General features: G+C 40.2%; 1 protein-coding gene across 7 annotated transcripts in view; it reads right to left on the bottom strand.

Annotated features, from left to right (window-relative positions):
• The window catches only part of TNS3 (tensin 3), a 141,602-nt gene that overhangs the window by 4,113 nt on the left and 111,226 nt on the right, over positions 1–26,263 (bottom strand). For 5 of the 7 annotated variants that reach the window (XM_057367470.1, XM_057367473.1, XM_057367471.1 and 2 more), the window contains 9 exons: positions 23,154–23,325; positions 20,195–20,835; positions 19,489–19,575; positions 15,338–15,466; positions 12,993–13,088; positions 9,489–9,566; positions 7,702–7,779; positions 1,097–1,265; positions 63–131 (listed from right to left, as the gene is read on the bottom strand). In XM_057367470.1, coding sequence (XP_057223453.1) covers positions 63–131; positions 1,097–1,265; positions 7,702–7,779; positions 9,489–9,566; positions 12,993–13,088; positions 15,338–15,466; positions 19,489–19,575; positions 20,195–20,835; positions 23,154–23,325 — 1,519 coding nt within the window. The remainder of the gene's footprint in view (positions 1–62; positions 132–1,096; positions 1,266–7,701; positions 7,780–9,488; positions 9,567–12,992; positions 13,089–15,337; positions 15,467–19,488; positions 19,576–20,194; positions 20,836–23,153; positions 23,326–26,263) is intronic. The other 2 variants (XM_057367475.1, XM_057367476.1) reach the window with 2 other exon arrangements.

Below are 26,263 nucleotides of genomic sequence, written 5' to 3'. Positions count from 1 at the left end.
GTCTTTTTTTAGTAGATCAACAATACAAATAACATATTAAAAATAATGCTTATCATACTTACTTTCTATCCTGTGGATCCAAAGCACAGAAAATAACAGTGTTGACTGAATAATGTCGTCGAAAAAAGAGTCTGGATAGGAAGGGATAGAACAAATTTCAGAAACAGTAGAAATGCTTAGAATTCTGAACAATGAAGAAATCTGAAAAATAAATTTAGTCTTAATTTAATAAAGACAATCAATTCCCTTTGCTATCTCTGAGTGACTTTGAAAGCCACCTGAACTGCTCCAGCCAAATAATGATGTATTTAGAACACTAAGATCAAGTTTTTGAAYAAAAGGAAAACTGACTCTCAAGCTAAGAAAAAGGACTAGGAGTATGAAATGTATTTTTTTTTCTAAAAACTGGTCATTTAGATACTATTTTAATTGGACAGACAACTTTGTAGAACTCATGAATACTGTCCTCATACCATGTTTCAAAATATTCACACTCCCAGGCATTACAACTGAAGGTTCTGTGACCTGTTACAAACGATTGCAGACTCCAAGGAATTCAGAAGTCTGGCACTTTTTAACCCATTCTTGTTGTCCTTTCTTTGTTATTGTCATTCTTCTAATTGAAAGAGTTTGTGGTAGCCTACACAACAAAGTATAAATTTACTATTCATCATAGTTTTTTACAGGCTATCCAAAACACTGTTTCAAATACCGGAGATACACAGAATCTGTTTAAGTCAGCTCTCTTCAGTGATACTAGTGAAAGACATAACGAAGATAAATTATTTCACTGAAGAGGTTCAATATCAAATGCTAGCAAAACCATTACTTTTCCTTTTTATAAGAAATAAGTCAAAGTGACCTTCCAGAGATAAAATATGCTATGTGGAAGTAAAATCCACAGCTGAAAAAATATATTTTCCTGTACTGTAGCCAGTTTACACAGTCATYATCATTCCTATAATCCTAGTATCCTCTGAGACAGAGATTGCAAAATGTAACTAGGAATATCAAATCAACATTGGCCAACACCTGACAGGGCCAGATATTCTGCAGACAGGGACAGATATTCTCTTCCCATCCTTCTTTTGCTTACTTTCTTTGATTATCTGTCAGTGTGATTCCCTGAGCAGAGACCTTGAAATGCACAACAGTTGAGACAGGAGAAGGATCTTGCATCAGTGTCAGGCTCAAGGCTTTCTGTACTGCCTGGTGGCCTGTAAGGGACTCCATCTCCACTGAATTCAGGTACCAAACATTACAAGCTGTAATGAAAGAGGGTAAAGATTTTGAGAGATCRCAAGCCTTTTGCTCTCCTTTGTTTTTAATACTTTTATATCAAAGCCAATGACTATATATATCTAATACTCATAGACATCCTGAAATTTCAAGAAATACAAGACAGCACCATAGTACACTTGTAGGTACWACTGGAGCAAAGGCATTCTTGAGAGGAAAGAATGCAGATATTTTGCTTTTAAGTTCAAATACATCAGCCAGAAAGAAAACATATATTTGCAGCACATGTTCCCTCGTTATACAGTTTCAAATGGTTTTGAACTCTACTCAAAAAAACCATTCACTTGATTGGCAAAACAAGAATGTTTTCATACCAGAAARAACTGAGCATTATTGTAAAGCTCATTTCTCATTAATTCCACAGTATTTTGTATGTTTTAATGGTTTCAGGGCAAACAAAATAACTTGTACACAGATAAAAAGTACTGACATATATTTTTATGCCTTTTCTTTACATCAGCATGCACTTACTTCCAAAAGTACTGTTTCTCTTCCAAAGATATTAGTAACTTCTGAAATATCTCTATAAAACAGTTTCTCATTTGTTTCTAAGGCAACCAAACMGTTATTTTTAATATGATTTCATACCAAATCTGCGGTGAGCACAAGGCAAATTTGCGTTAATATTATATGGCATTATATAGTAGTACTGTATTACTGTATAATACTGCATAGTACAGTGCCATCTAATGTATAAACTATTACACTATATAGTATTAATAGAATTATTCACCTGATTACTATGGGAATGTGGTATAAAGTCAAACTGAAAATTTAGAACAAGCAAGAATGATYATGCATATCCATAGCTAAACACTAGTACCAAGAGATTTTGTATTTGGTAAAAACATTTGTGTAAGTATCCAGGACAAAATTTACAACTCTGGCAGCTCACACATACACGTTACCATGGTCATATTTCATTTGTTCAGCAGTTTCATTTGGCCTGCCAACCCTACTATGAAATCCAAGATTAAATTAAATCTAACAGATTCTCTTTTCAGATGGCTAATGAGTAATCTGCCTTAAGCTTTCTCCTATGACTTTGTACATAAAAATACAGAGCTAGACACCGAGACTTTCAAAATAACCAAGTAAATCATACAGTTAAAAACTGCATAAGCCTAAGCTGGATTCAAGCATAATGATCAACCTAGACTTTCAAGCTCTGGAGTCCATCAGTGAAAGAAGGCATCCTGAGATTTCATTTATTTGATCTGCAAGTGTAAAATTTCAAAATGTATTTCTGCATTGCTGTGGAAGTTTCAATAACTTTTGCTTGAATCAATTACAATTCATGTACAGAGGGATTTCAGATGAAGAGAAGCAACCGAAAATGTAATGAGCATTCCAAACTATGAATGAAACTCTCTTCTTCTCACCTCATTACTGTGTATGATTGGCACAGACCTAAAGTTCTCTTCACTACCCTGTGAGTCTTTCCCACCACAGGAAGCTTCCCTTCTTTCACAGCCACGCACATCAGAGTCCCCTCCTCTTCTGCCACACAGTGCACTGCTGTCAACAGACTGTTTACAGGTTTTGTTTCTAAATGAAATTGCCAAGTATTTTATCTAGATTGCCCTCAAAATGGCAGCTCTAACAGCAGTTACCAAATACCATAAATATATTCCTTTGTTTCAGTGGCATAAAAAATGGTAAATGGAACCTTTTACAAAAGTGTTGTAAAGTAAAAACATGTCAGCTTAAAAAGAAGAGGAAAGGTGTCTTGGTTTGAAAGACAGGTGTTTGCCAATGAAGGCAGGGACCCCCCTTGGAGTGGTGGATATGACCCCCCTTCCCTCCGAATTATTATAGCTTTGAAAATCATGGGCTTTCAGGCAAGAATATGGGTAAAAGGGAATAACAGTTTTTACTAGYACATATAACAAGGTGAAACAAATAACAACGATAGCAACAACCAATACAGCCACAAACCCAATGACAGCTTCACACACAGACAGACCCTCCCCTTTGGTGCAGTTACGGTCCCAGTCAGCAGGGACACTGTTAGCTCCTGACGAGGCAGGGCGAGTATGATGATTCCCTGGCAGCTGTAAGAGGCGCTGTGGCGCGGGTCCCGGCTCGGTTCAGATCTCCCACGTGGCCAAGGACAGGCACAAACYGGCAGAGATGGATGGAGAAAAGTTCCTCTACAAACTCACAGGGGAAAATGCTGATCCCAATGCTCCCTCTGGACAGCAAGAAACCTCAGAATGGCCAGATGGGCAAAAAGACGAGCAGAATCCTGTGGCTGTAGACTGCAGCTGGAATCCCAGGGGTCCCCGGCAAGGCATGGCACAAGAGATCACAGTGCAGCAAACAGGAACCGACAACCGGATGCTGGTCTGCAGCAGCCGGTCCACCATCCTCCCCAGAGCCAAGCAGGGCAGGAAGTGAAGCTACCCCCCGCCCCCCCCCCCCCCCATACATGCCCTCCTCCAGCCCAAAACTCCCACAAGAACTTCCCTCTCTCCAAAGAGAGGAAAAAAGAAAAAAACTTCCAGGCAGGAGGAGTGCCCAGGGAGACCCTTCAGCTCCACTTAGGGCGTAGGTTCTTTTGTCGCCCAGCCATTCAAAGAATGACTTGGCAGTCAGTGTATCCCAGCAACAAAATGGGAAAGAAAATTCCCCAAGAAGGGAAACAAAAGGAGAAACCTTAACCCACAACAAAAGGTAATGAGAAACACTGAAAGATTTCTCATTTAAGAACATCATGCATAGTCTGACAAGATATCAATTACAATAACTGCAGAGAAACCATACTCCAAGCTAGAACTAAAGGAAGACCTTTTGTTCAGTGCAGCTGCCCCTGAAATGCTGCTGCTCTTATCATTCAGTTGGCATTTTGGAGCATATCTGTGCCGCCAGAAACAGCTTAACAATATTGCTTTTAGACTGGGAATGCCCTTTGTTCAGAATGCTTAGTTCCTTGACTGTATCAGGATAAAGAGGAAAGAAGAACTGCAATTTATTTGGGCAAAAAATTTTGTTGCTTAACAGGAATGTTATTAAAGCAAAGTGCATTCTTGGGAAAAGCCTCTTATCTGTATGGTTTCTAGTCTTCAACTGTCTCTGCCTACGAAACAAAGGATTTCTAGTCAGCTTCAGCACTTAGATAATGTCCTGTGGTRACTGTAAATAATGGTGTACTTGCTACGGTCTGCTTTATGCAGAGAAAAAAAAAAAACCCTGTCTTCATTGATTTTGTGTCAATCCTGTATTCCTATATTCTGTCAGCTTGTATGCCCAAAAGGTGCCTGTGCCTTTAAATGCGACCTGGAAGAAGGGGCAGGGGTGTCTGGGAAGCCAGCGGGCAGTTAAAAGCTGGGCTGCCATGCTGCCGGGGGCTTTTGGACCTCAGCTCGGCATTGCAGGAGTCCTGCCCGCTGAGTGTAGGGGAGTTACACTGTTGCCGTTTAGCCAGCTCGGGTTTGTTAGCTTGGRCAGACAGCTTTCCCTGGACTGCCACCCCCTCTGCAGCRCCTGTGATTTTTCTTCTGGAGCAATTCGGAGGCWGGTGGGGACAAGCAGCACCGCTCCATCTCGTCCCGGACTCTGGAAGAAGCCAAGCCAGTGACAGAAAAGCATACCGAGCCCTCTGTTTCATCCACAGTGAGGAGAGGACTATTCCACTGTTGCCGGAGCACCACATGGAGTTTTTTTGTTTTGTTTCTTTTTCCCAGGGACAGGAGCTGTGCCATCTTTCTCYGCACCACGTGGCCGAGCGGCTGTGGGGGGAGGGAGCAGTGTGTGTTTCTGGACTTTTAAATATCTAACAGTTACTCAGTTTCTTTAATCTGTGTCCTGTGGGCATCTTGTTTTGTTAATAAACCATTTTTCTCTTCATTTTTGCCCAAACATCTATTTCAGATACAGGAAAYATATTTCATTTCAGAGGAAACATTAACTCTGTAATTTTTTTCTCTGAAAACCTTGTCTCAAACCAAGACACCCTCCTGTAACTGTACCCTGGGTCTGGAGGAGCCAAGGCTGCTCTGGCAAGAGTTTTTGTGGTTTGTTTTTTCTCTACTCAAGGACTATCTCCCAGTAGCTGGGTTTTGCTATATGTGGGGGGGGTGTTACTCGGCACACATTCTTATTAGCTGCTTCTTGCTAGCTGCTGCTCTATGCTGTGGCTACAGGAAGTTGGTTTGTTTTTTTTTTTTTTTTTCTGCAGGACTGCTTGTGTTCTTCTTGGATTCTGCAACTTGCTTTCTTATTTGGACACCAGACAATCTCTGGGGCAAATGGTCAGCAGGACCCCTGCAGGGAGCTGTTGGAGYGACTCTCATCCCAGTCCTGGGCCACCAGGGAATGAAACCATGCCCAGCACAGAAGGGACTCTAAAACTCCACTAGCTTGCCAGGTTCAATATCTAATCGCYCCTTTTGCCCTTGTGCCTTGTGGGCATTTTGTTTTGTTTTGTTAAATAAACAGGTGCTTTTCACTTTCCTCTAAGAGATTTATTTTCCAAGCCTGGCTGTGGAGAGGAGCTGCTAGAACTTGGGAGCTTTTGCCTCCCAATTTGTCTCAAACTGAGACAGATAGAAACTGGAAATGCTCATAAGGTTTTCTCAGGCAGTTACAAAAAATCATCTTTCTAGGAAAACATGTAATTTTTTGCTTGTAGAGTGAGAAGTGTGAGTAAAGAAGGCAGGGAGAAAGTACATCAGCTTTAAAGTTTCTTTGAAAGGACTCAGTTTACATGCTTTGAGTTTGCATTTCAATATTGAACYCCACAACTTGAATGCTTTCTGTGACTGGAAAGGGAACCCTGATGTATCAAAGCAGAACAAAAAAGCTCTGAGAATCTCTCAGAGCTAATATATCTATTTGGGTTCCAAACTCTCRTTTAAAAACACATTAAAAACAGATTAAAAACACATGTACTAGTACCCTAAATGATCCATGACATGACAACTCTCATAAGGAGTTAACTGACTATTGCCTCAGTTGAAGGAAGAATTATTTCTTTTTCTTTGAAAAGCATTGTCTGAGTAAGGAGAAATCAACATTTCTYGAAAGACAACATATGCCCCTTTTGATGGCTTTTATAGAAGTAAAGTTCTACAAAAATTAATTYTCCTTGTTTCTCCCTGTTGGCTACAGCAAACACCAACCAGTGTGCCAACACTTGCTCACTGATAGCACAGTCTCAGCCATGCATGCCTGCTCAATTACAGCACTTTAAAGTGCACATATTAAAGTCAAACCAGATTGTTGCAGAAGCAAGAAGCAACACTCTCTTCAGAGCTGGCCAGATTGACAACTGCCCCTTCAGAAGTGCTCTAAAATATTTGAGGGCAATGAGGCAGTGCTCTTAGAAAGGCATGCTTTGCCACAACACTCACTTGTGGATCCAGTAGTAGGCCAAACTCAAAAGAAAGTGGTAAATGTAGTGTATTCCCGAGCTTTAATGGCACTAATTGGGTGGGTCCTGGGGAGAATTCATAGCAACCTGAAAACCAAGGACCATGGGAGAGCACRGGCATGATCCTCTGGAATAATACAGGAGATGCATTTCTACTAAGGGCCACCTTAAGATTATGCAGGAATATTCACTGTCCAATACAGTGAGGCAGGATGGCACCACACTTTTTCAGACAGGCTGTTTAACTAGCTCTGGATCAGTGGCACACTTATAAAGCGGGTAAGAAGCAGAGCAAACCTCTATACAGCTGCTGCAAACATCCCAGTTTGAGACCCATACAAATGGCAACAATGCATAGCATAGCATCATTTGGAGGTACTCTGGTCAGGGGTCTTCTGTCACATCAAATAAGCTTGTGGTAACACAACTCAACTTGCCAGAACAGGTCCTGCATTATCCATGAGAATCCATTAAACAGCATGCAGTGGAAAAGACACACGGCATTTTCTAACAACATGCAGCACCAAGTGAAGCACAGGGAACTGCTCTTTAATTTTTTTTTTCAGATTGATGCCACAGCATCAATCTGAAAAAAGCATTTTCCAGTGGTATTGTTAACCCCCACGATGAGAACTTAACCCTAACTGAACAATTTCCTTAGCTGGTTTTTGCAGACCTCATACATAGTTCTTGAACCTCTGCAACAACAGGTTGAAAATATCCTCTCGAAGTTTATCACTTATGAAAGCAATGTCCTGCTTAAAAATTGCTATGCTTGAAGACACCTACACACACCTCATATTCTCATGAGATACATGACTGGAAAGCAAATACAGGGTTGTAGAGCTTAGGAGCTGACTGCAGAAAACAAAGAACCTGGTACATATCCTCCCAGTGCCCTTTACACTTCTACCCAGCATTCTAAATTTAACTGCCACTTTTACATATCCTTCAATCCAKTCTAAGCTTCAGCCTGTAAGAGAAAAACATCAGTGATAGTCAAAATGCAAGGACAAAGTTTAACAGACCTGCACCCTGTTTGAGAAGCTCCGCAGCTGAGTTTGCAGCAGTTTGTGGAGAAGTTTCTGCTATCTCCTCCAAGGGATCTGCAAACAGAAAACACTATCCATGTCTTATATGGACTTGAATCAACAAATCAAAGCTCATGGTCAAGTATGAACTTAGCATTTGTAACTGCAATGTCAGCTACTACTATACAAATAACCTTGTATCTGCAATTATAATAATTCATAATTTTTGTGCTGCATCAGTTTCTTTTGCCTCAAGCACTGCAAGAGAGATGCTTAACCTTTATTTCCTGCCAATAAACATAACAACATAGCATATAKTGCACAGACACACATGATGACATACTAAGACAATACTTATAGCTAAATTTCCTCACTACAGCCTGAAATAKTTTAAATAGTGTGATTTTAATGATCTCATTTGATTTGTATAACTTACATTAATTTATACAGAAAGACTTTTTGTTACCATGATGAAATCAATTCAATATATTTTGATTCAGAGGATGACAACACAATGCTCCTTTCTTCTTAAATTGAAAAAACCCATCTGCACCTTTAAGACAGCAGTGGAATATTTACCTCCCAGTTGTTCACTGGGAGTTCCCACTCTCACTACTAGAAGTAGTGAGAAACTGTCCACCAGCATGTTATTGCAGGTATATTAATGGATATAAAAAGATCTTATTTACTGCTGCATTTAGGATGAGGTATGCTGTCTTTGAATATAATGAAATGAGGAAGAGAGCCATAATACGGTTTGGAACACTATTCACATGTCTGGAGTCACAATTATCCAAACATTTTACATACTCCGGGCACTGGATCCTGTCATTAACCACAGAWGATCATCTTAAAATACATGATCAAGTCAGATTAAAATATAAATCCAAAATAAAATTTCACTATGGTATGTTTATTCAAGACAAGGCACATGTTTCAATCCTGAACCTCTGGAAGAACAGAGTAAGTTTTCTGTCTTAGGTGAGGGGGACAAGGAGAACATGCCCACCTCCGTACTGTTTTGCCACATAAATGCATGAGATCTCCTGTCACATCTAGCATAGCATATTTTGTGCTAAAATGGTTTCATCAATGTATTCACACAAATCAAATGTTATTTTTGTCCATTAACTCACAGTCTGTAACAAAAGTTTAAAGGGCTCAGTCAAAAATCACAAGAACATTTAACATTTCAAAAGCGCATCTGGGGTTAACCTCACATGGGAGAATATCAGACAATTGAATTATTGGACAAGCGTGAGCATTTTGGTTTTGTCTTAAGACTGGTTTATGAAATCAGGATAATCAAAATTAGAATCATAATCCCATGAAGCAACACAGGCTTTTTGATCATTTACTTAAACAACATCTCAACCTGTGCAAGTTGCTACATTCTTCCTACCAGCATCACACTCAGGGCACCATCTGCTTTTTACCACTTTGTCCTTTTGTTATCCAGACGTGAATGAGTAGTTAAACCTAAAGATACACTGGTGTAATGTCATGTCTAAGAAGTAAATTTGTCTTACTCCATGGTAAATTACTGGGTGGATTTCCATGATGCATATGTTCATGACTGGAACATCACAGCACTAGTATGCTCTCAACTACACTTTCGATAAGGGTCATCACCAATACTGAAGAATCACTTTTACAACACAGCTTGCTCCTTAGTGCATTTTTGCTTAGATCTCAACTTGTAACACCTTCACCTGCCTTCAGACACTGACACTTAGAAGCAAAGCTTGGCTGCGAGTATCTCTTCTGTACTTCAACAAGCATACCTCTGTCTGGGATGAGAAGCTTGCAGGGCAATGCCAGAGGAGTGATAGAATGCTGATACACCAGAGCTGTCAAACTCCCTGTTGTCAGAAAAGTAACAAGACATGCACAGTTAACTTCCTGGACAAGAAAGCATAAGCTATGTTTGCTGTCAAGTATTTTATAGACTAAGAACCCCCTCCGTTTACCTTTAAAAATCTCTTGGCACCTAACCAAGATCTTCTTGAACTCATTAATCACAACCATATGCTCCCTTCACCTCTTAAATACACTTAGATCCTAACCTAAATGTCTGTGCTTCAAGTGGAGAAAATTTAAAATTTAAAAATTACAAAATTTAAATTTAAAAATTACAAAATCAGTAACGTATAGAAGTCAGTAAATTCTTTTCAATGCCCTTAACCTCTGGTAAAAGTAGTAAAATCTTACAAAGGTGATAAAGAGCACAAGAGGTCGCTTGTGCTACATGATTACAGCATAGAGTTCTACCTCTTAACCACCTAGTCTTCATCATCTCGTGTTCTGTCTACACACACCTCCATTTTGTACATCTAAAAGTATAAAAGATGGTCTAGGTAAAACCTCTTCCATTCAATGTAGCAGTGATRTATGCAGCATTCTCTATTAAATTAACCTTCTTTTACATTCAAAGTCACTCTTACAATTGGGTCGTGGCTTAACTGAAGTAATTCAACATTAGTTATCTTTGACATTAGCATGTGAGACTATCCATCCAGGAGTGAGAGGAAGGCATAGYATTCATCAATCTGTCTGTACAAACAGCCATCCTTCAGTCCCATTTATTAACAAGCACCAAACATTTTACTCCTGTGCTGAAGAAAAATCCCAGTTGAACCAAAACCAACCTCATTTTTACAGTCAATCAAAAATTCCTTTGAAATGGAAAGATTCCCAATTCTGCAAGGGTCTTAGATACTATTAGCCCTTTACTGCTTTACCCATAAATATGTGTACTAGTGCCTGTTCATCTACTCTGGGAAGCAGTTTTGATGCTGCATCCTTGGTTACAACGTGGGGTGTAACCGAGCTTTGTATTACACTCCCATCTACATCATTCCCGATAAATTGTTAGCGGTGGGATGTTTGCAACATCTGTCCCGTGCACCCCAAACCCCTCAGACTGCAAGCTGGGTGTTAGAGCAGGGAGAAGAGACAAATCCTGCAAGGCGATGTTTCCTTCTCTTCACAATTAACTCAGCTGTGATAACTACACTCATCCTAAGGGGATCTGCTAATGGGCCATCATGGACTCAATAGCCCATTAGCAGAACTGGCAACTGCAATGACTCAACAGTATTACATCATTCCACTGTGAAATCCTCTGCCCTGGGGGAGGTACCACCTCAACCCGACTGTTTATAATCTGGGTCCTTGGGAACTTGGGACACAACTACCACTGCTCAACAGAYCTAGAAGAGGATCAGACCTTCCACAGGACCACCGCTTTCAACAAGATTGCAACAATCACTTCAACAGGACTGCAAGCTTTATCAGACTGTGACCAYCACCCTGACCAGCAGGGTGCAAGGTTGTACTCTGATTTTGTGGGTTTAAGTCAGTATTTCTGTATCATTGCATCTACTGTAAACTATTAAATTGCAATTCTGACTTGAAATCTCTTGCAAGGAATTTTGTAGGGTTCATCTCTCCCAGTGGTTAGTTCTCAAACCAGCACTGTACACACTGAAACATTAGGAGATGTTCAAACTAAGTGACTAGTAGGGCTACAGATGTGCCTAAACAGGTACTTCAAGATTGAGGTAGGAATGGACTAAAAATTCTGATTTAAGTCTCATGCCAAATACTGATAAACTTCAATCCATCTTTGCTTTAAATATGACTTCAATTTCACATGGTAGATGACCCTTTCACAGGTGTATTTGGTGTATATGGCAAGGCCTGTAACAGGGGGCTGGGTGGGCTGCACGATGACCTCTGGGTAGAGTCCAGGGGCTTTTCATGCTGCACACAGCCCGTTTCAGCAGACCCACTGCAAGGCACCTACGGACAAAAGGTTGGGTGAGACACAGCAGAGGGAACACTAAGGAGAGAGGASGAGGAGGAGATGCTCTGAGTATCCAAGCTGCCATTCCCCATGCTGTAGCCTCTGAAAGACCTCACACTGGAATAGATGGGACCTTTTCTGAATGAGACGTAGTCGACAGAGAGCACATGATGGAACAGATATTATTCCTGAAGGATGGCAACCCATGGGGAAAGCCTGCATCCCAGGAGGGAAAAATTGGGAGGGGGATGRAGCAGCAGAGGAATTGTTCTGTAATGACCATATACCCTCACACCCACTGCAGTGGGCATGAGGAGTCTGAGATGAAGTGAAATTGAGCTTGGCAAAGGGGAAGGAAAAGTGTTATTTAATACTTGTCTCGGTTTCTCATGTTAAGGAAACTTCCCTGTCTGACCATCTAGGAGCCACTCTGGCAGTCACTCTCACATCACCCAAGCTGGGACTCACAGTCCCTTCACAGCTACACCAACCATGGTATTTCACAGGTACTGTCAGACCATGTTTCTTCAGTAGCTCAACTCCAGGTTTCCCTTAGCAGAGTCTCAGACATGCAGATCCTAAAAGTAATTTAATCTTAGTGCAACAACTTAATAACAGCTCAAGATGGGTGCCTCCAAGGAGAGATACCTTTACAGTCTAAGGGCAGGAAAATCTGAGGGTTGTAGGCTGCTGCTGTATCTCGAGTGTCTGGTCACCTGGCCTGCTCCACAGGTCCCCAGGCCTTTTCTTATGTGAAGGGKCAGCAGGTCAGGGCCTCTTGCCTGGGACACTCACAGGTCAATCTGCAGTTCATACTTCCAGACTGCAAACCTAGCTCCCTGCACTGAATGTATCCCTCAACATATTACTACCTGAATATTGATCTGAATTGGAAAAGTATTAACATGATTTTCCCCAAATTGAGTTTCTTTTGCCCTGTAACTGGTTAGCATCTCCCTGTTTTTATCTTAACCCATAAACTTTCTCATCCTATTTTCCCCTCCTACCCCAAATGAGTGGAAAGTCAATGAGTGARCAGCTAGGGAGGTCTTTAGCTGTTTGCCACTACAAGTATTGCACTTCCATCATATTACATTAGGGAGGCTGATGTAGCCAGGTCTCACTCTGGTGTCATTCTTAGCCACCTTATATGCAGCATAAATATAACRCAGAACAAAGGTCCTGAATCAATTAGGATGGTAAGAGTGATCTAGCTCAGCTTTCTGGAGCAACATTGGTAGTTGCAAGACAAGCCTGCAAGACAAGCTTGACTGTTTGAAGCTTAGTGATGTGCATCTGTGGTAGAGCGCCCCGCACATCTGCTTAAGGTGAATATGCACAAGGCTCCTGGAACCTTGGAATGTGTTCCTACAGAAGTCATCAAGACTTGAACAAGTAGACTCTCATTTGCACTCCATCTAAGCACTGGAAAACACCAACTGTTTCCATCTTCTCTGTCCCTGTGATGCACAGTACTTACCAAAATATGGCTCATTCAGGCATCCTTTCAAGCGTACCCCCTTCTGAGTACATTCAATCAGAAAATGCCTTACAAGTTCATTTGACAAATCTCCAACTGTGTTGAAAAAAAAAAAGCTCATGAAAAAAATCAATTAACAGACAAGTTTCACAAATCAGGTCTTCATGAATTGGTTTTTCCACATAACTACCAAACATTTTATATACAGAATGCAAATACAATTAGACCTACTCTGCAAGTCACAAGATGTATCTAAAAGGCCATTTTGCAAAAAAGCAAATAGCTCACTTTAGACACCCAGAGGAAATGGTTTTATATTCTTAAGTGAGTGACATCCAAATATACACTGGTGTCCAAAATTGTCCAAGTATGGCCCAAACTACAGATAGGAAGAGAAATTTGGAAAATCAGTGTTAGAAACTTTGATGCACTTGCCCATTAAAAGAACTTGTATCCAAAGTAACAAGAAAGTAAAAGTATGGGAAAATACTCCAATTTGCAGTTCTGTTCACAGAAGTTCTCCAGATTAAAACAAGAGTAGATTTAACCACACAAAGGTAATGATGGCTATTCTCTCAGTGAATTTTTAAGTTTGCAAATGTTTGCAGTTCCATGCTAAGTCTCTGCTCCTGAAAACAAACAATTACAGGACACACTGTTTCACTAGATTTTAAGAGCTTTTTAATCTCAGGAATCTAAGAGAAACCAAAATTGTTGACTTGGATGTAAAGAGGTGATTCAAAGTCCCATAGACACGCAAAAATTCCCTTGAGATTTAGCATTCTTTTAACATTTATTTCTAGAAAGATGGAATCACAGTATTTCATTCCTGACTAAAAATTGCATCCCTCTCCAAATAATTAAACAATTACTCCATGGCAACAGGACAAAGCTATTGAACCATTCAAGCCTTAACAAAACAAACACATGTGGTCCCTTTGGTCTATCAGGAAACATGTCAACAGTTGACTTTCAGGCTAATACAGATGAAAGCATTAATATGGACAGCAGAAACCTCTATGCAAGCAAATACTGATCACTTTTTCAAACAGCTTACTGTTCGCCATTATGCTCTCAAAAAATTAAAAATAAATGGCTACAAGGAATGTGGGAAAGGGAAACCTTGAACAAGAAACCCTACAGAAAACTGAACTAATTTGTGCCTTCTGGGATTAAACAGGGTAAACCAAAAAAGCTAAGTATCACAAAATGAGAAGTGAAAGAATGCTACAGTCTTACTATGACTTGCCTTTGGTACTACTAACATAAATTGTCTCTTAAAGGCTGGCAGAGTTTGAATTTTTATGTCTCCTGAGACTTCACAGATCTGATTATAAGAGAAGATTATTAAGAACACCTACAAACCACTTTCAATTTGCCTTCTAGCTGCTGTTATCACCACCCCAGTACATATGTGTTGTCTTCATTATATAAGACATTGAAGTGGTTCTGCTGGTGTTTATTGGCAAAAAAATACACGGCAAATTGTTATTAAAAATTGTTTCAAGACACCAGATTAAAACACAGTTTCAAAATTTTACTGTAACAGAGGTGAACTACTAACTTCATCCCAGAGTAAGCAAATCCAAACCAACAGCCAAACAAAAACAGCCAAAACCACACTTCCATAAAAACAACACTAAGAATAAATGCTTTCCTGTAATCTTAGCTGCTTACCTCACCAGTCAGCAAGTACTAATGAAACATAATAAGCTTTGCAAAAGAAAAACAGCAGCAATAAAAACCACTCCACTACCCTTGCAGTAGCAGAAATGGAACCAAGAACACTACACATACCAGCTGCTGAGTTTCCATACACCAATTAGATTTCTGTACATTCTTCTCACTTTACATTCCAAAACCATCACCCACTAATTATATATGGAGGCACTAGAACTGGCAGAATAAGTCTATAAATCACTACTTTTTAAATAAKTATCCTTAGGAGCCCCTTCAGATATGTATCTGAATTAGAACTGTCTCAAAATAAAACTTTGGATCAAAAATATTCAGCTCTCCAGCTAAGCGAAAAATCTACATTGTAGTCTGTGAATCAAATGTAGCCTTCTGATTGCTACTGAAGACCAATTGCTGAGATGATGCTGATTTTCTATTAGGCTGATGAGGTACAACASATGCACAGCCACAATGCACATGCATTTACAAATCATGGTGAAACCATATAGTACAAACAGGCATCATATCCAGTCTCATTTAACAATGCATCAAATGCAGCCTGTAACTCAAACTGCACTTACAGGAAGTGTGAAAGATTCCACCATATTATTACCCAGCAATAACAACAACCTGCTATGTATGGCTTATTTAGTAACATACAAAAGTACCTTTTTTTAACTGTAGAACAGAAGGTGGTGGTGTGGCAACCTTCATTGCTAGCCCATAGGCTCCCCGGAAAGAATGACTGTCTCGCACAATGAAAGACCCAGGTTCCTTGTCCTTGAGAACAGCAATGGCTGTGAGGGATTCCAGCAAAGAGAGAGAAAAACAATTCAAGAAACATGCACTCACTCAAAAAGTACAGAAGAGCAAATGTATAATGAATAGGACACCAAAACAGGTAAGAACTTTTTCTCTATCCTCACTGTAGAATAGAATACAATCAAGCATTATTTGGGGGACTCAAGCAGAAACACCTTATCCAAATCTCACAGATACTTATTTTAAAAGAAGCCTAAGTACAGCACCCTGCCAATTTTTAAACAGAGAAGGGTGCTCAGGTCTCACCAGAATTCCTACAGCCAGTGCAATAGCAAGTTTACCTCTGCTTAGATTTTGTCAAATTGTTCAAAGACTGCACAGCACTCTGTAATTCCCGCACTGATAGACAGCACTGTTTTTCACTTCACTTCACTGCCCCAACAAAACAGACTAATTTTCATCCACCACCAAGTTTTTGTGCTCACAAGATCACCTTACTGCCTTAGGAGTTGTAAAGCAAAGAAAGGAATGTAAGTATATATTTTGCTCTTTGWCTTCAAAATATTTCTCATCTGTATTTTGGGATCTTTTCTGAAAGTTCAATATGAAGTCCTGTCCAAGACGAAATATTTGCATGGAATGCTGCTGCTTTGCAGCAGCAAGTCAACTGCAGACTTTGAAATYTAGTAGCCCAAAATCTTCAACTTATTTTGAAAACAGACAAAAAGTTAATCTAACCATGGATCTTAATAAAACCTTTGTAGATTRCTTTATTTCCTCTCCCATAAACGTTTTATAAATACTCGTGTATACTAGTATACTTTGTTTCTATAATTTCTAACCATCAGCAAGCCTTCCGAGAAACACTAGAAAAAGCCCAGATTTGACCCTGGACTCCTTAACTGACTGTTTACAAGAAACATGGATATCATGCGTATGGGGCACAAAGGCATATTTTGCAAGGCCTTAGCAATGTTTACATCATAAGCACACTTTTTTTTCATGGAAAAAGGAGAAGTTAGAAAAAATCAGGAAAATTCAGACATAATGATCTCCTCTCTTAAAGCAAGTAAAGTAAACATACACATACTATTCTCTTTATCTGTCAGGTGGCAAAGGAAAAAAAAAACTTTTTTCAAAACAATATGTCTTTTGAGAGGATGAGGATGAATACACAAACCCCTGCAATTAAGCAGTACTTGTATAACACTTCTAAATCCACCAGGATACAATAACACGTCACAGGAGCAGTCTATTAAACTCAGGAAAAAAAGAACAAATGCTTCCCTCCTCAGCAACAGTACTTTAAACCACTTTTTAAAAAGAATTTACTTCAAGGATGAAAAGAGGCATATTAAAAGGTTGGGAAGATTTTTGGTTCATTTGTTCAAGCAGTTAGGTTTAAAATTGCTTTTTACATACTTCCCTCTCTGGACACACATCACATCAGGTATTTTTCTGCACATTTAGACTCAGTTCTCATTATGGGTGGTGAGCAGATAAGGGGAAGGGGACTGGAGCGAAAGGACCAGCAAAGAATCATCCAAAAAGGAATTAATGTTCCTTTTTCTATGATGTTTATTCCCCGGATCCTACTTCCCACTACACAAGAACATCCTCACTATCTGAGAACATACTAAGTAGGAAGACATAGCAATTCATCATTTGCTAATAGCTGAAATTCACACTATTTTGGTTTAGTACAAACATCCTTCTCTATGCAGAACTAGTTAGCAATCTTTCCTTTTTGACAACCACATTTTAAAAATCCCAATTTAAAATCCTACCTTAACTCGTTAATCACAATTCAGTATAGCTGATTATTACTGTCTGAACACAAGAACAGACAGACCAATCGCATTTGCAAAGCACTGCCAGAGACTGAAATGTTAGAGTTTCAAGGCTTAAACATTGTTAGAAAGGACTTATGCCCATATAACAAAGCTGCACCATCACGGCCCACCCCACCGTGAGTGGGCCTCCTGACTGAAACCCCGAACTCTGAGTTACACCACCTAAAAGAAATTGAGATAAGATAAAAGTGACACTGTTTTTCAATCATCTCAGGCCTGGGATAATGCTGGGGGAGAAGGATGCATTCACAAGAGCAGCTGTCCTGAAAATCACCCCCAACTAGCTTATTTGCAGCCAGGCAGGCACAGATTCTCCACCCAACCAATGGGGCAGGAGGAGACTTTTGGGTGTATGACATAACCACTGGTCAGAGGCAGCGAACACCCACCCTGCCTTACACGAGTGGCTCAGCTGTAAACCACACCCTTYCCCACCCACCGCCTCCCCAACCTCCACAAAAGCCACATCTACAGGACATTCACGTGAGGGGCAGCAGAGGTGGTATCACAATCTGTCAAAGATGCCCAAYGCATTCTCCAGACTCATTCCAGAGGCCTTGCACCAGAGCACTGCACATGACACAAAGTGMTGCAACCAATCTTTGCAAGAGACAATGTCAAATTTGCCCCTCCTCAGGGGGGTACCTGGGCATTCCCACCTGGCCCAAAGCTACATTAATCTGTTGAACTCTTATGTTTTTTGGCAGGGGACTGTTACCACCAAGAAGACGAAATGGAGAAGATCAACAGGATGCTGCTGGGACCTACGGAGGGGTGATATATTTCTATTTAATCTGACCCTGTCACTCTCCCCCCCCCCGATCTCTTTCTACTAGTTTCTTTCTCATTTACCATTAAACAAAATATATCAATTTTCTGGTATCAACATTGACTTTGTTTGCTTTTAATCTTGTTTCAGGGAATATCTGAACCTGAAGTTTCTTTTCATAATCCAAAGAGAGCTTGCTTTGCTCCTCGGTGATTAGTGGATCATAAAAAGTACCTAGCATGCTTATTTACACACTGTTGCACTGACCATGTCTAAGTTCATAGGATCATGGAAGAATGGCCTGGATTGGAACAGACCTTAAAGATTATCTATTTCCAATGCTCCTGCCATGAATAGGGACAACTTTCACTAGACCAGAGCCACATCCAACCTGGTCTTAAACATTTCCATGGATAGAGGGCATCCACAAGTGCTCTAGGCAGTCTGTTCCAGTGCCTCACCACCTTCACAGTAAAGAATTTTTTTTCTAATATTTAATCTAAACCTATTTTCAGTTTGAAACCATTTCACCCTGTCCTGTCATTACACGCTCTTCTAAAAAGTCTMTCCCCATCTTTTTTGTACGCTCCTTCGGGTACTGGAAGGCTGCAGTTAGGTTACTCCAAAGGCTACAATTAGGGCACTCCAAAGCCTTCCCTTCTGCAGACTGAACAATCTCAATTCTCTCAGCCTTTCCTCATAGGAAAGGTGCTCCATCACTCCAGTCAGCTTGGGGGCCCTCCTCTGTACTCACTCCCACAGGTCTGTCTGTGTCTTTCCTGTATGCCAGATGCAGTACTCCAGGAGCTTTTAAGTATTCATTTTCACACAGGTAATAAAAGCTTTCTTCAGTTCACTGAAGGAGAATAACACATCTACATATAAATATCCTATATCTACATCATACATCATAAAGATGTTGTTCCATGGGAGTGCTATTTTGTGACCTTTAGGAAATAATATATGTCACTGGACACTGAAATTCAGGCTATAAAACAACTGGGAGATGAGGATGCTTTTGTGATGACCTAGCTAATGAATTATCTGAGATCATGTCAGAACAGCACACTTATACTCAAGAGGTTTTGGAGAGCAGCCAGTCTTTTGGTATTGTTTCCTGCATATCTGCCATTCCAAAATCTGAAGCTCCACAACAAAGAGMACTTGTACCAGCCACCACAGGTATATCTATATTACTTCATAATTAGTTCAGTTAAGCTAATATTTGTCTGATTAACTGAGTATTTTTCAGGACTATTTGACTGCCCTCCACACTCAAATTCAGCCTTTTAACAAATAAACTGGGGTTGTCTGTGACCCTTCTAGGTTTCATATTTATTTCAGTGATCAGGTATGAATCAAAAAAACTTAGCAAGACTTCACTGACTAGCTTTTCTGTGAATGGATGTGYCAGAATATGCATCAGTTGATATACCTTGTTCTCTTGAAATATCTGGCTTATACCAGAACTTCGACGTGTCCTGAACAAATTTTACGGTCACATGTCTATCAGTTGTGTTTTCTGTGAAATAAAAGGGAAAAAAAAAAGTCAAGAWTTTTTTTTTAAATACAAATGCATTTTCACTTTTCTTTCCAACTTTCAGTCACCTTGATTATTCAAAAAATTCATGACTAGAAGAGTTTAGAGAAACTGAACTGCTTTAGAGCCAGCATACACTAAGATTCTGAACGCATATTTGAAGTTCCATTTTGCAAAACCCATAAAATATTTAAAACTTTTAGTTATAAAGCTGTAATACAAACTTCTCAACACCATCCAATGAATATACATCTACATTTTTAACTTTTCTTGGCACAAGTCTAAAAGATGCAGAGAGAAGYCAGTCCTTTTTAAAAGAAATTGAACTCCATACTTGTAGTTTGACAGCTGAAAAGGTAGGCTGCCCAATGGCTGACTTCTAGGAAGCGCAGGAAGAAATCTGCAGCTTTGCTTTCTGAATAATGCATCCAAGGATAGTGAACTGGCAGTTTGTTACTGCAAACATTCAAGAACTCTGTGCCATTTTCATTCCACTACTATTTTTTTCCCCTCTCTTTTAAAATCCTCAAAAATCTTTCTATAAAATCACATAAAATGTAATGTATTTTGCATTTTTCTGATGCAGAAAACCAGAACCTACCTGGTACCGGAGAAGGGCTTAACATTTTTGAAAAATCTGGAAGGACATTTGGGAAGGGAATGCTGATTGTGCTTCCGCTGTGAGGGCTAGAGAAGCCACTTGAAGAAGGCGACACAGAGGCAAAGGAACGCTCATCTTCAGAGGACCTCTTTTTCTCTGGAAGAGGTGGCTGAGCATGTAGGTTCCCTCCATGGTGGTGCTGAACTGGATTGTTCTGGCTATTGTTTCCAGAGGCCACTGTAATAAAGTCTTCTGTAAAAAAGTCATTGTCTTCAGCACTTGCTACTGATGAACCCAGGGTTTTGGATGTGCTAGTATTAGCTATGCAAGTAGCTTGTGTCTCCTCTCGGGAAGAGCTACTGTCCCTGGTACCTGCACTGTGGCTCAGGTAGGAATGGGCACTGCTGCTGATAGTAAGTTCTTGGTGTGGCTCTGCTGGTGAACTCTCCAGGTTGCTCATGGTCACAACTTGCAGTCCTGGAGTTTGGAAATGAGACAGGAGAGAGACATCTTGCACAGCATTTGAAAATTCAGAAGGCACAATGTAACCTCCTGGCTGCCTGGTGTTTCCCATTGAAAACTGGGTTGACAGCAGAGCTCTAGGGCTGCTTTCAAGCCAAGGATGTTCTGMTGCAGAAGAGCTGTCAAAAAAAAAAAGCCAAAAATTGAACACAAAAATAAAACAACAGCCAAATCATTCCCTTAAAATGTTACTGWACAACCCATACTTCAGTAATTGTTGAAAATAATGAAACATCACATCCAGGACAGTATCTTAGGGCACTCTCTGAAAACATGCTGGACTAGGTAACACAGCTGGATCAAGGGATTCCAGCCTTACTCTGACCAGTAATCTCCTCAGTAAGGTTTGTTTTGACTTATGTCACCCTCCACCTAGCCATGTTGATGGGATAGTTTCTGAGTCTGCACTGTATACCAGTCCATCAAATTAATGACAGCTAAAAATATTTCTCCCTGTTTGAGGGGGTTACTTTTAATATGAATCAGTTTAGTGAGACTGTTTGCAGCATTGCTTCACAAACAGTGATTCTGTTTGTGAAGTGCTGAAGTACTACCTGAAAAAGAGCAGTAGGAGGCAACAATTTCTTGTGCCAAAGCTGCACAGAGATAGCCATTTAAGAGCCCTGACACAGCCATACCAGCTCTTACATGCAGAGTGTCTTATGCTCACCAGAATAAAAAGAAATGGGCTGAGGAGGTGGCTGTGCACCATCACAAAATACATTAGCAACTATGATAATGATAAGAATACCATTAACAAGGAATAGCTCACAGATCAAGTCCCTTTTAATACAATTTATATTAAAAAAATAAGGGAAGCATACCCAGTAGTTAATTTACTTGACAGGGGGCAAAAATCTGATTTAYAGAATTAAATATTTCAACAGTAAACACTCTTTTTCTACTGGGTAGCAATTCTATCTGTTTAAGTAGAAAATAAAAAAAAAAGTCCTTCTAAACAAGAGAAACTAAGCTTCTGATKAAATAATCTGGTAAGACTTTGTCTCCTTACTTCTAAAGATGAAATGCCCTTAGGCTGTAGCTGTAAAATACTACGAGTATTACCAGATCCAGAGAAAACAAACTCTTTGGGAAACGCAAAGAGAAAAGAGCTGGTAGAAGAGATATGTCAAAAAAGAAAGGATTTTTAATTAAAAGGGATCTGTGGAAATGGATGCCAATAGATTTGAATAGCTCAAAGTAGAAGGGCCATAAACAAATGGAAGGTAAGCAAATTGAAGAAGACATCACTGCACGAAAAAAAGCTCTAGAGCTGTAGCTATCTGCTAGGTGAAATTAAAAATTACAGAAAAAATATTTAGAAAGAAGGGAACAAAATTTTCTAGATAAAGTCTGAAGTAGGAATGTAAACTTGATAATGACTGAATTGCCTGATAAGCTTTTAATACATATCTACTTGTAACTGTTACATTGCCTCCTCTGCAGCAAATACCAACATATTTTGTTCAGTCTTATGATTCACATTCGTAATCAGAAAACCAAAACGTTCTTTCAGTCTCAGAATGGATTGAAAATGAAACTAATTAGATTGGAAGATACATAAAAGATAAATTGGAACAACATACTTGAAGTACTTACTCAGAGTATGACACTCCAACCAAAAGCATTCCCAAATACTTAYGGCGAAAATGGAGCCAAATAGCCAATAATGAGAATAGGATAGTTAGCCAGAAAGGAATGTCTTTGCAGAGTGATAGAGAAGGTAAYTTGATGAGGGCTAATGCACCACCTTGTCTATTGAGTAGATACAGCGCACAGCTAATGACTGATCATGCATTGTTAAGGTCTTGCAAACCTTCTATAGCAACTAAGGACTCCTTGTTTGTTTGCTGTTACTTGCCAATTCTTTGCTTATGCTGTAAGCTCCTTTGGACAAGGACAAAGCACATTATTCAAGCTCTTGTCCAGAGCCCTATATATTTACCAGAATACAATTATAAAATAGCAAAATTTTTAAGTCTGCTGAGCAGCTGAAAGGGAGTCAGTTATACACTACCAAAGCAAATCTGCTGACATTTTACTGACTAGAAACACGTCTGCAGTGAGAAGAGTGCTCCCTTCTTCTCATATGCAGCTTGTTCCAACATGAAATTTCATTACATGGCTTTAAGTAAAATATTAGAGAAGCCAGTTAAGCACACAGAAAAATATATATGAGCTTGTGCTAGCAGACAATAACTGAGCTATAAAATTCTATTTATTTTTGCCTTCCCACTTATCTTCAAAGCTAACTGTATCCCTGACATACAAGTAACATCTGTGTATGCAATAAAATCCAGCCTATGGACAACATCAACATTAAATGTCACAACCAATCTCAAAGTTCTCAGAAAAATGGCCTGAATGAAACCACAAGCATAATGTCTTGGCTGGGAACTATCATTATGAGAACTAAAGTAGGAGAATCTTTTCCTACCTTTCTGCCCCTGGAATAGGACTGCTACTTGAAACAGTACGAGAATATGTAAAACTGTGCTGAAAGGAGGGATCAGCCTGCATGTCGGCCCTCAGCAAAGAAGGGTTAGTGCCCACAGTGCTGTCAGACATCACCATAGAGAGGTCAATGGCTTCCATGTAACTTCGAGATTCTGCAGCAAAGAAAACATAGTAAACACAAATTTAAAAACAACATGCATTTTTATGAACCTTGTACTAAAAAAAGTGTTGACAAAATATTCTGTTTTTCTCTTAGTAAGATTTTAAATGAGAGGTTTTGTTTGTTTGAGCAGTAGATGTTATTTCATAAAATAACGTTGATTGCTGAAAACATCCAGCAGGTCAAATGGCARAAGGAATAGAGATTACAGAATTGCAAGCCTCAAACTGTTTGATCAGTTCTCCAGAATACATTCTCTAGCCCTAAAGATGAGAATGGACCCATCTGTTCCCAGATGTTTTGCATTCCACAGTCCACAGTGTTAAATAGGTTAAGTGCACCATTTGCACTTAAAATACCAGTAGAAAATCAGGTGTCACCAATAGATAAGCGGGTGTTCTGGTCCACGACAGAGTTCATTTCTGCACTACGCAGTAGGGGGCATGGCCAGGACCCCGTGTTATTGTCTACACTACCGCATGTCATTGCTGGGAGTGGGGGAAGGGAGTTTATTCCAGGGAGAAAGGGTACTTTCTGTTTGAGAAAGCATGGCGGATGGAGTAGTGAGGTGGTGCTGGTACCGAGCTGGAGGGAGAGGCTGAGGTGGGGCTCAGGTCAAGCTCTTTGATGAGCATTTTTGCATGTGAATCACTCTCTTTTCTATACTTTTGTTACTGTTTTATTAGTATTGATGCTCTTACTGTTTGTTTTCTCATCTCATTGCTAGTTTCAGCAAATTATTCTTATCTCAACTTACCTTCACTTTTTCAGCCTCCGGTTCTCCACTCCAGCCCCCCACAGAAGGGAGGAAGAGGAGAAACAAGCAAGTGGCTTTAGGCTGGGAGAGTGCCACGGCACTGGGGTATTAATTCTGCCACCCCATTCAGCCCACTTGCTGAATGGGGCAGGGGACCTGATGGATAATGACACAGATGACAGTGAGGTACTCACAACTTTGTTCATATCAGTCTTTACCAGTAAGATAGGCCTTTGGAAACCTCAAGCCTCTGAGACCACAGAAAAAATTTAGATCAAAACATACCCTCAGTAGAGAAGGACTAAACAAAGGAGAAGTAAAACAAACCGGACACATTTAAGTCCAGTGGGGCCTGACAGGTTGAACACACAAGAGCTGAGGGAACTGGCTGATACCCTGCAAGGCCACTCTCAATAATCTTTAAAAGGTCTCAATGACTGGGAAAGATTCATATAAACTGGAAGGGAGCAAGCATCACTCATACCTCCAAGAAAGGTATGAAGGATGATCCAGGGAATTGCAGGCTTGGCTAATCTAACCTCAGTCTCTCGGAAGGTGAAGAAGCAAATAGCCATGGAAACCACTTCCAAACACATAGCAGTAAAGAAAATTATTTTATTTACAAAGGAGAGATCATGCATATCCATTGAGATAACCTTCTTCAGTAAACTGACTAGTATAGTGGCTAAGGGAAGAGCAATTGATGTCCCTTTTCTTGACTTTATTAAGGCTTTCATCATGGTCTTCCATAATATCCTCATAAACATGCTGACAAAACACAGGGTTAGATAAGTAGGGTAACAGATAATTGCACTAATAGATAGCACGATCTATTAAAAAATGGCTTAGTATCTGGGTCCAGAGGCTTGTRAGCAGCTACAGCAAGTCCACAAGAAGGCAAGTCATAGTATTATACCCCAGGGCTCATACTATGACCAATACTCTTCAACACTCTTCATTAAAAATGTGGATGATGGGATAAAGTTTCATCAGCCAGTTTTGCAGTGAGGAGTCACTGATAAACCAGATGGTTGTGCTGCTATTTGGAAGTGGGCAAAATGGGACAAAAGAAATTTTAAATCCAACAAGGGGAAATATAAACTCCTGCAACTGAGAAGGAATAATCCATGACACCAGAACATGCTGGGGGCTGATTGGCTGGAGACAGCTCTGCAGAGGATGGTTCTCATGGACAATGAGCTGACCATGAGCCAGGAATACAACCCCAAGGCAAAGGCAGCCAATAGTMCCCTGGCCTGCATCAACAGGGGAAGGAAGGTGATCCTTCCTCACTGCTTAGCAGGCCACATATAAAGCTCTGTGCCTATTTATGGACTCCTCAGTAGAAAAGAGACAGGGACTTCAGGGACTGAACAAGTCCAGTAACAGGTCACAAAGATGCCTGAACCATCACTGGGACTGAAGCATCTTTTACAGGAACACAGGCTGAGAAAGCTGGGACCATTCAGCCTGGAGAAAAGCAAGCTCAGGGGTATATTATCACTCTGTATATAAACTTGATGGGACAGCACTAAGGATGAGTGAGCTCTTCATACTATTTTGCTCACAGAAGGAGAAAAKAACACAACTGGGCCTAAAAGGTAGTTTAGCAGCACAGAGCTTACTTACCTGTTGTCCTGGTTTTGGCCAGGGTAGAGTTAACTATCTTCATAATGGCTGGTATGTGGCTGTTTTGGATTTTTGCTGAATACGGTAATGATAACACAGAGGTATTTCTGTTATTGTTGAGCAGAGCTTACACAGAGACAAGGCCTATTCTGCTTTCCATACTGCCACACTGGCAAAGCAGTTGGGGGTGCATGGGAGGTTGGGAAGAGACACAGCCAGGACAGGTGACTCAAATTGACCAGAGGGATACTCCAAACCACATGACACCATGCTCATTATACAAACTGGAGGGAAGAAGGAGAAAGGGGAGGACGTTTGGAGTGATGGTACTCGTTTTCCCAAGTAACCATTACATGTGATGGGCTCAGCTCTCCTGGGGATGGCTGAACATCTGGCTACCCATGGAATGAAGTGAATTAATCCCTTGCTTTGAGCTGCTTTTGTGCATGGGCTTTTGCTTTCCTTCTTAAGCTGTCTTCATCTCAGCCCATGTGTTTTCTATCTTTTACTCTTCCAATTCTCTCCCCAGTCCTAGGGGTTCCAG

Source organism: Malurus melanocephalus, unplaced genomic scaffold (genome assembly GCF_030028575.1).
Source record: "Malurus melanocephalus ecotype Western Australia unplaced genomic scaffold, MMel_1.1 scaffold_79, whole genome shotgun sequence".
In the NCBI taxonomy this organism is placed as follows: Eukaryota; Metazoa; Chordata; class Aves; order Passeriformes; family Maluridae; genus Malurus; species Malurus melanocephalus.
This window is presented reverse-complemented; position numbering and strand designations above follow the sequence as displayed.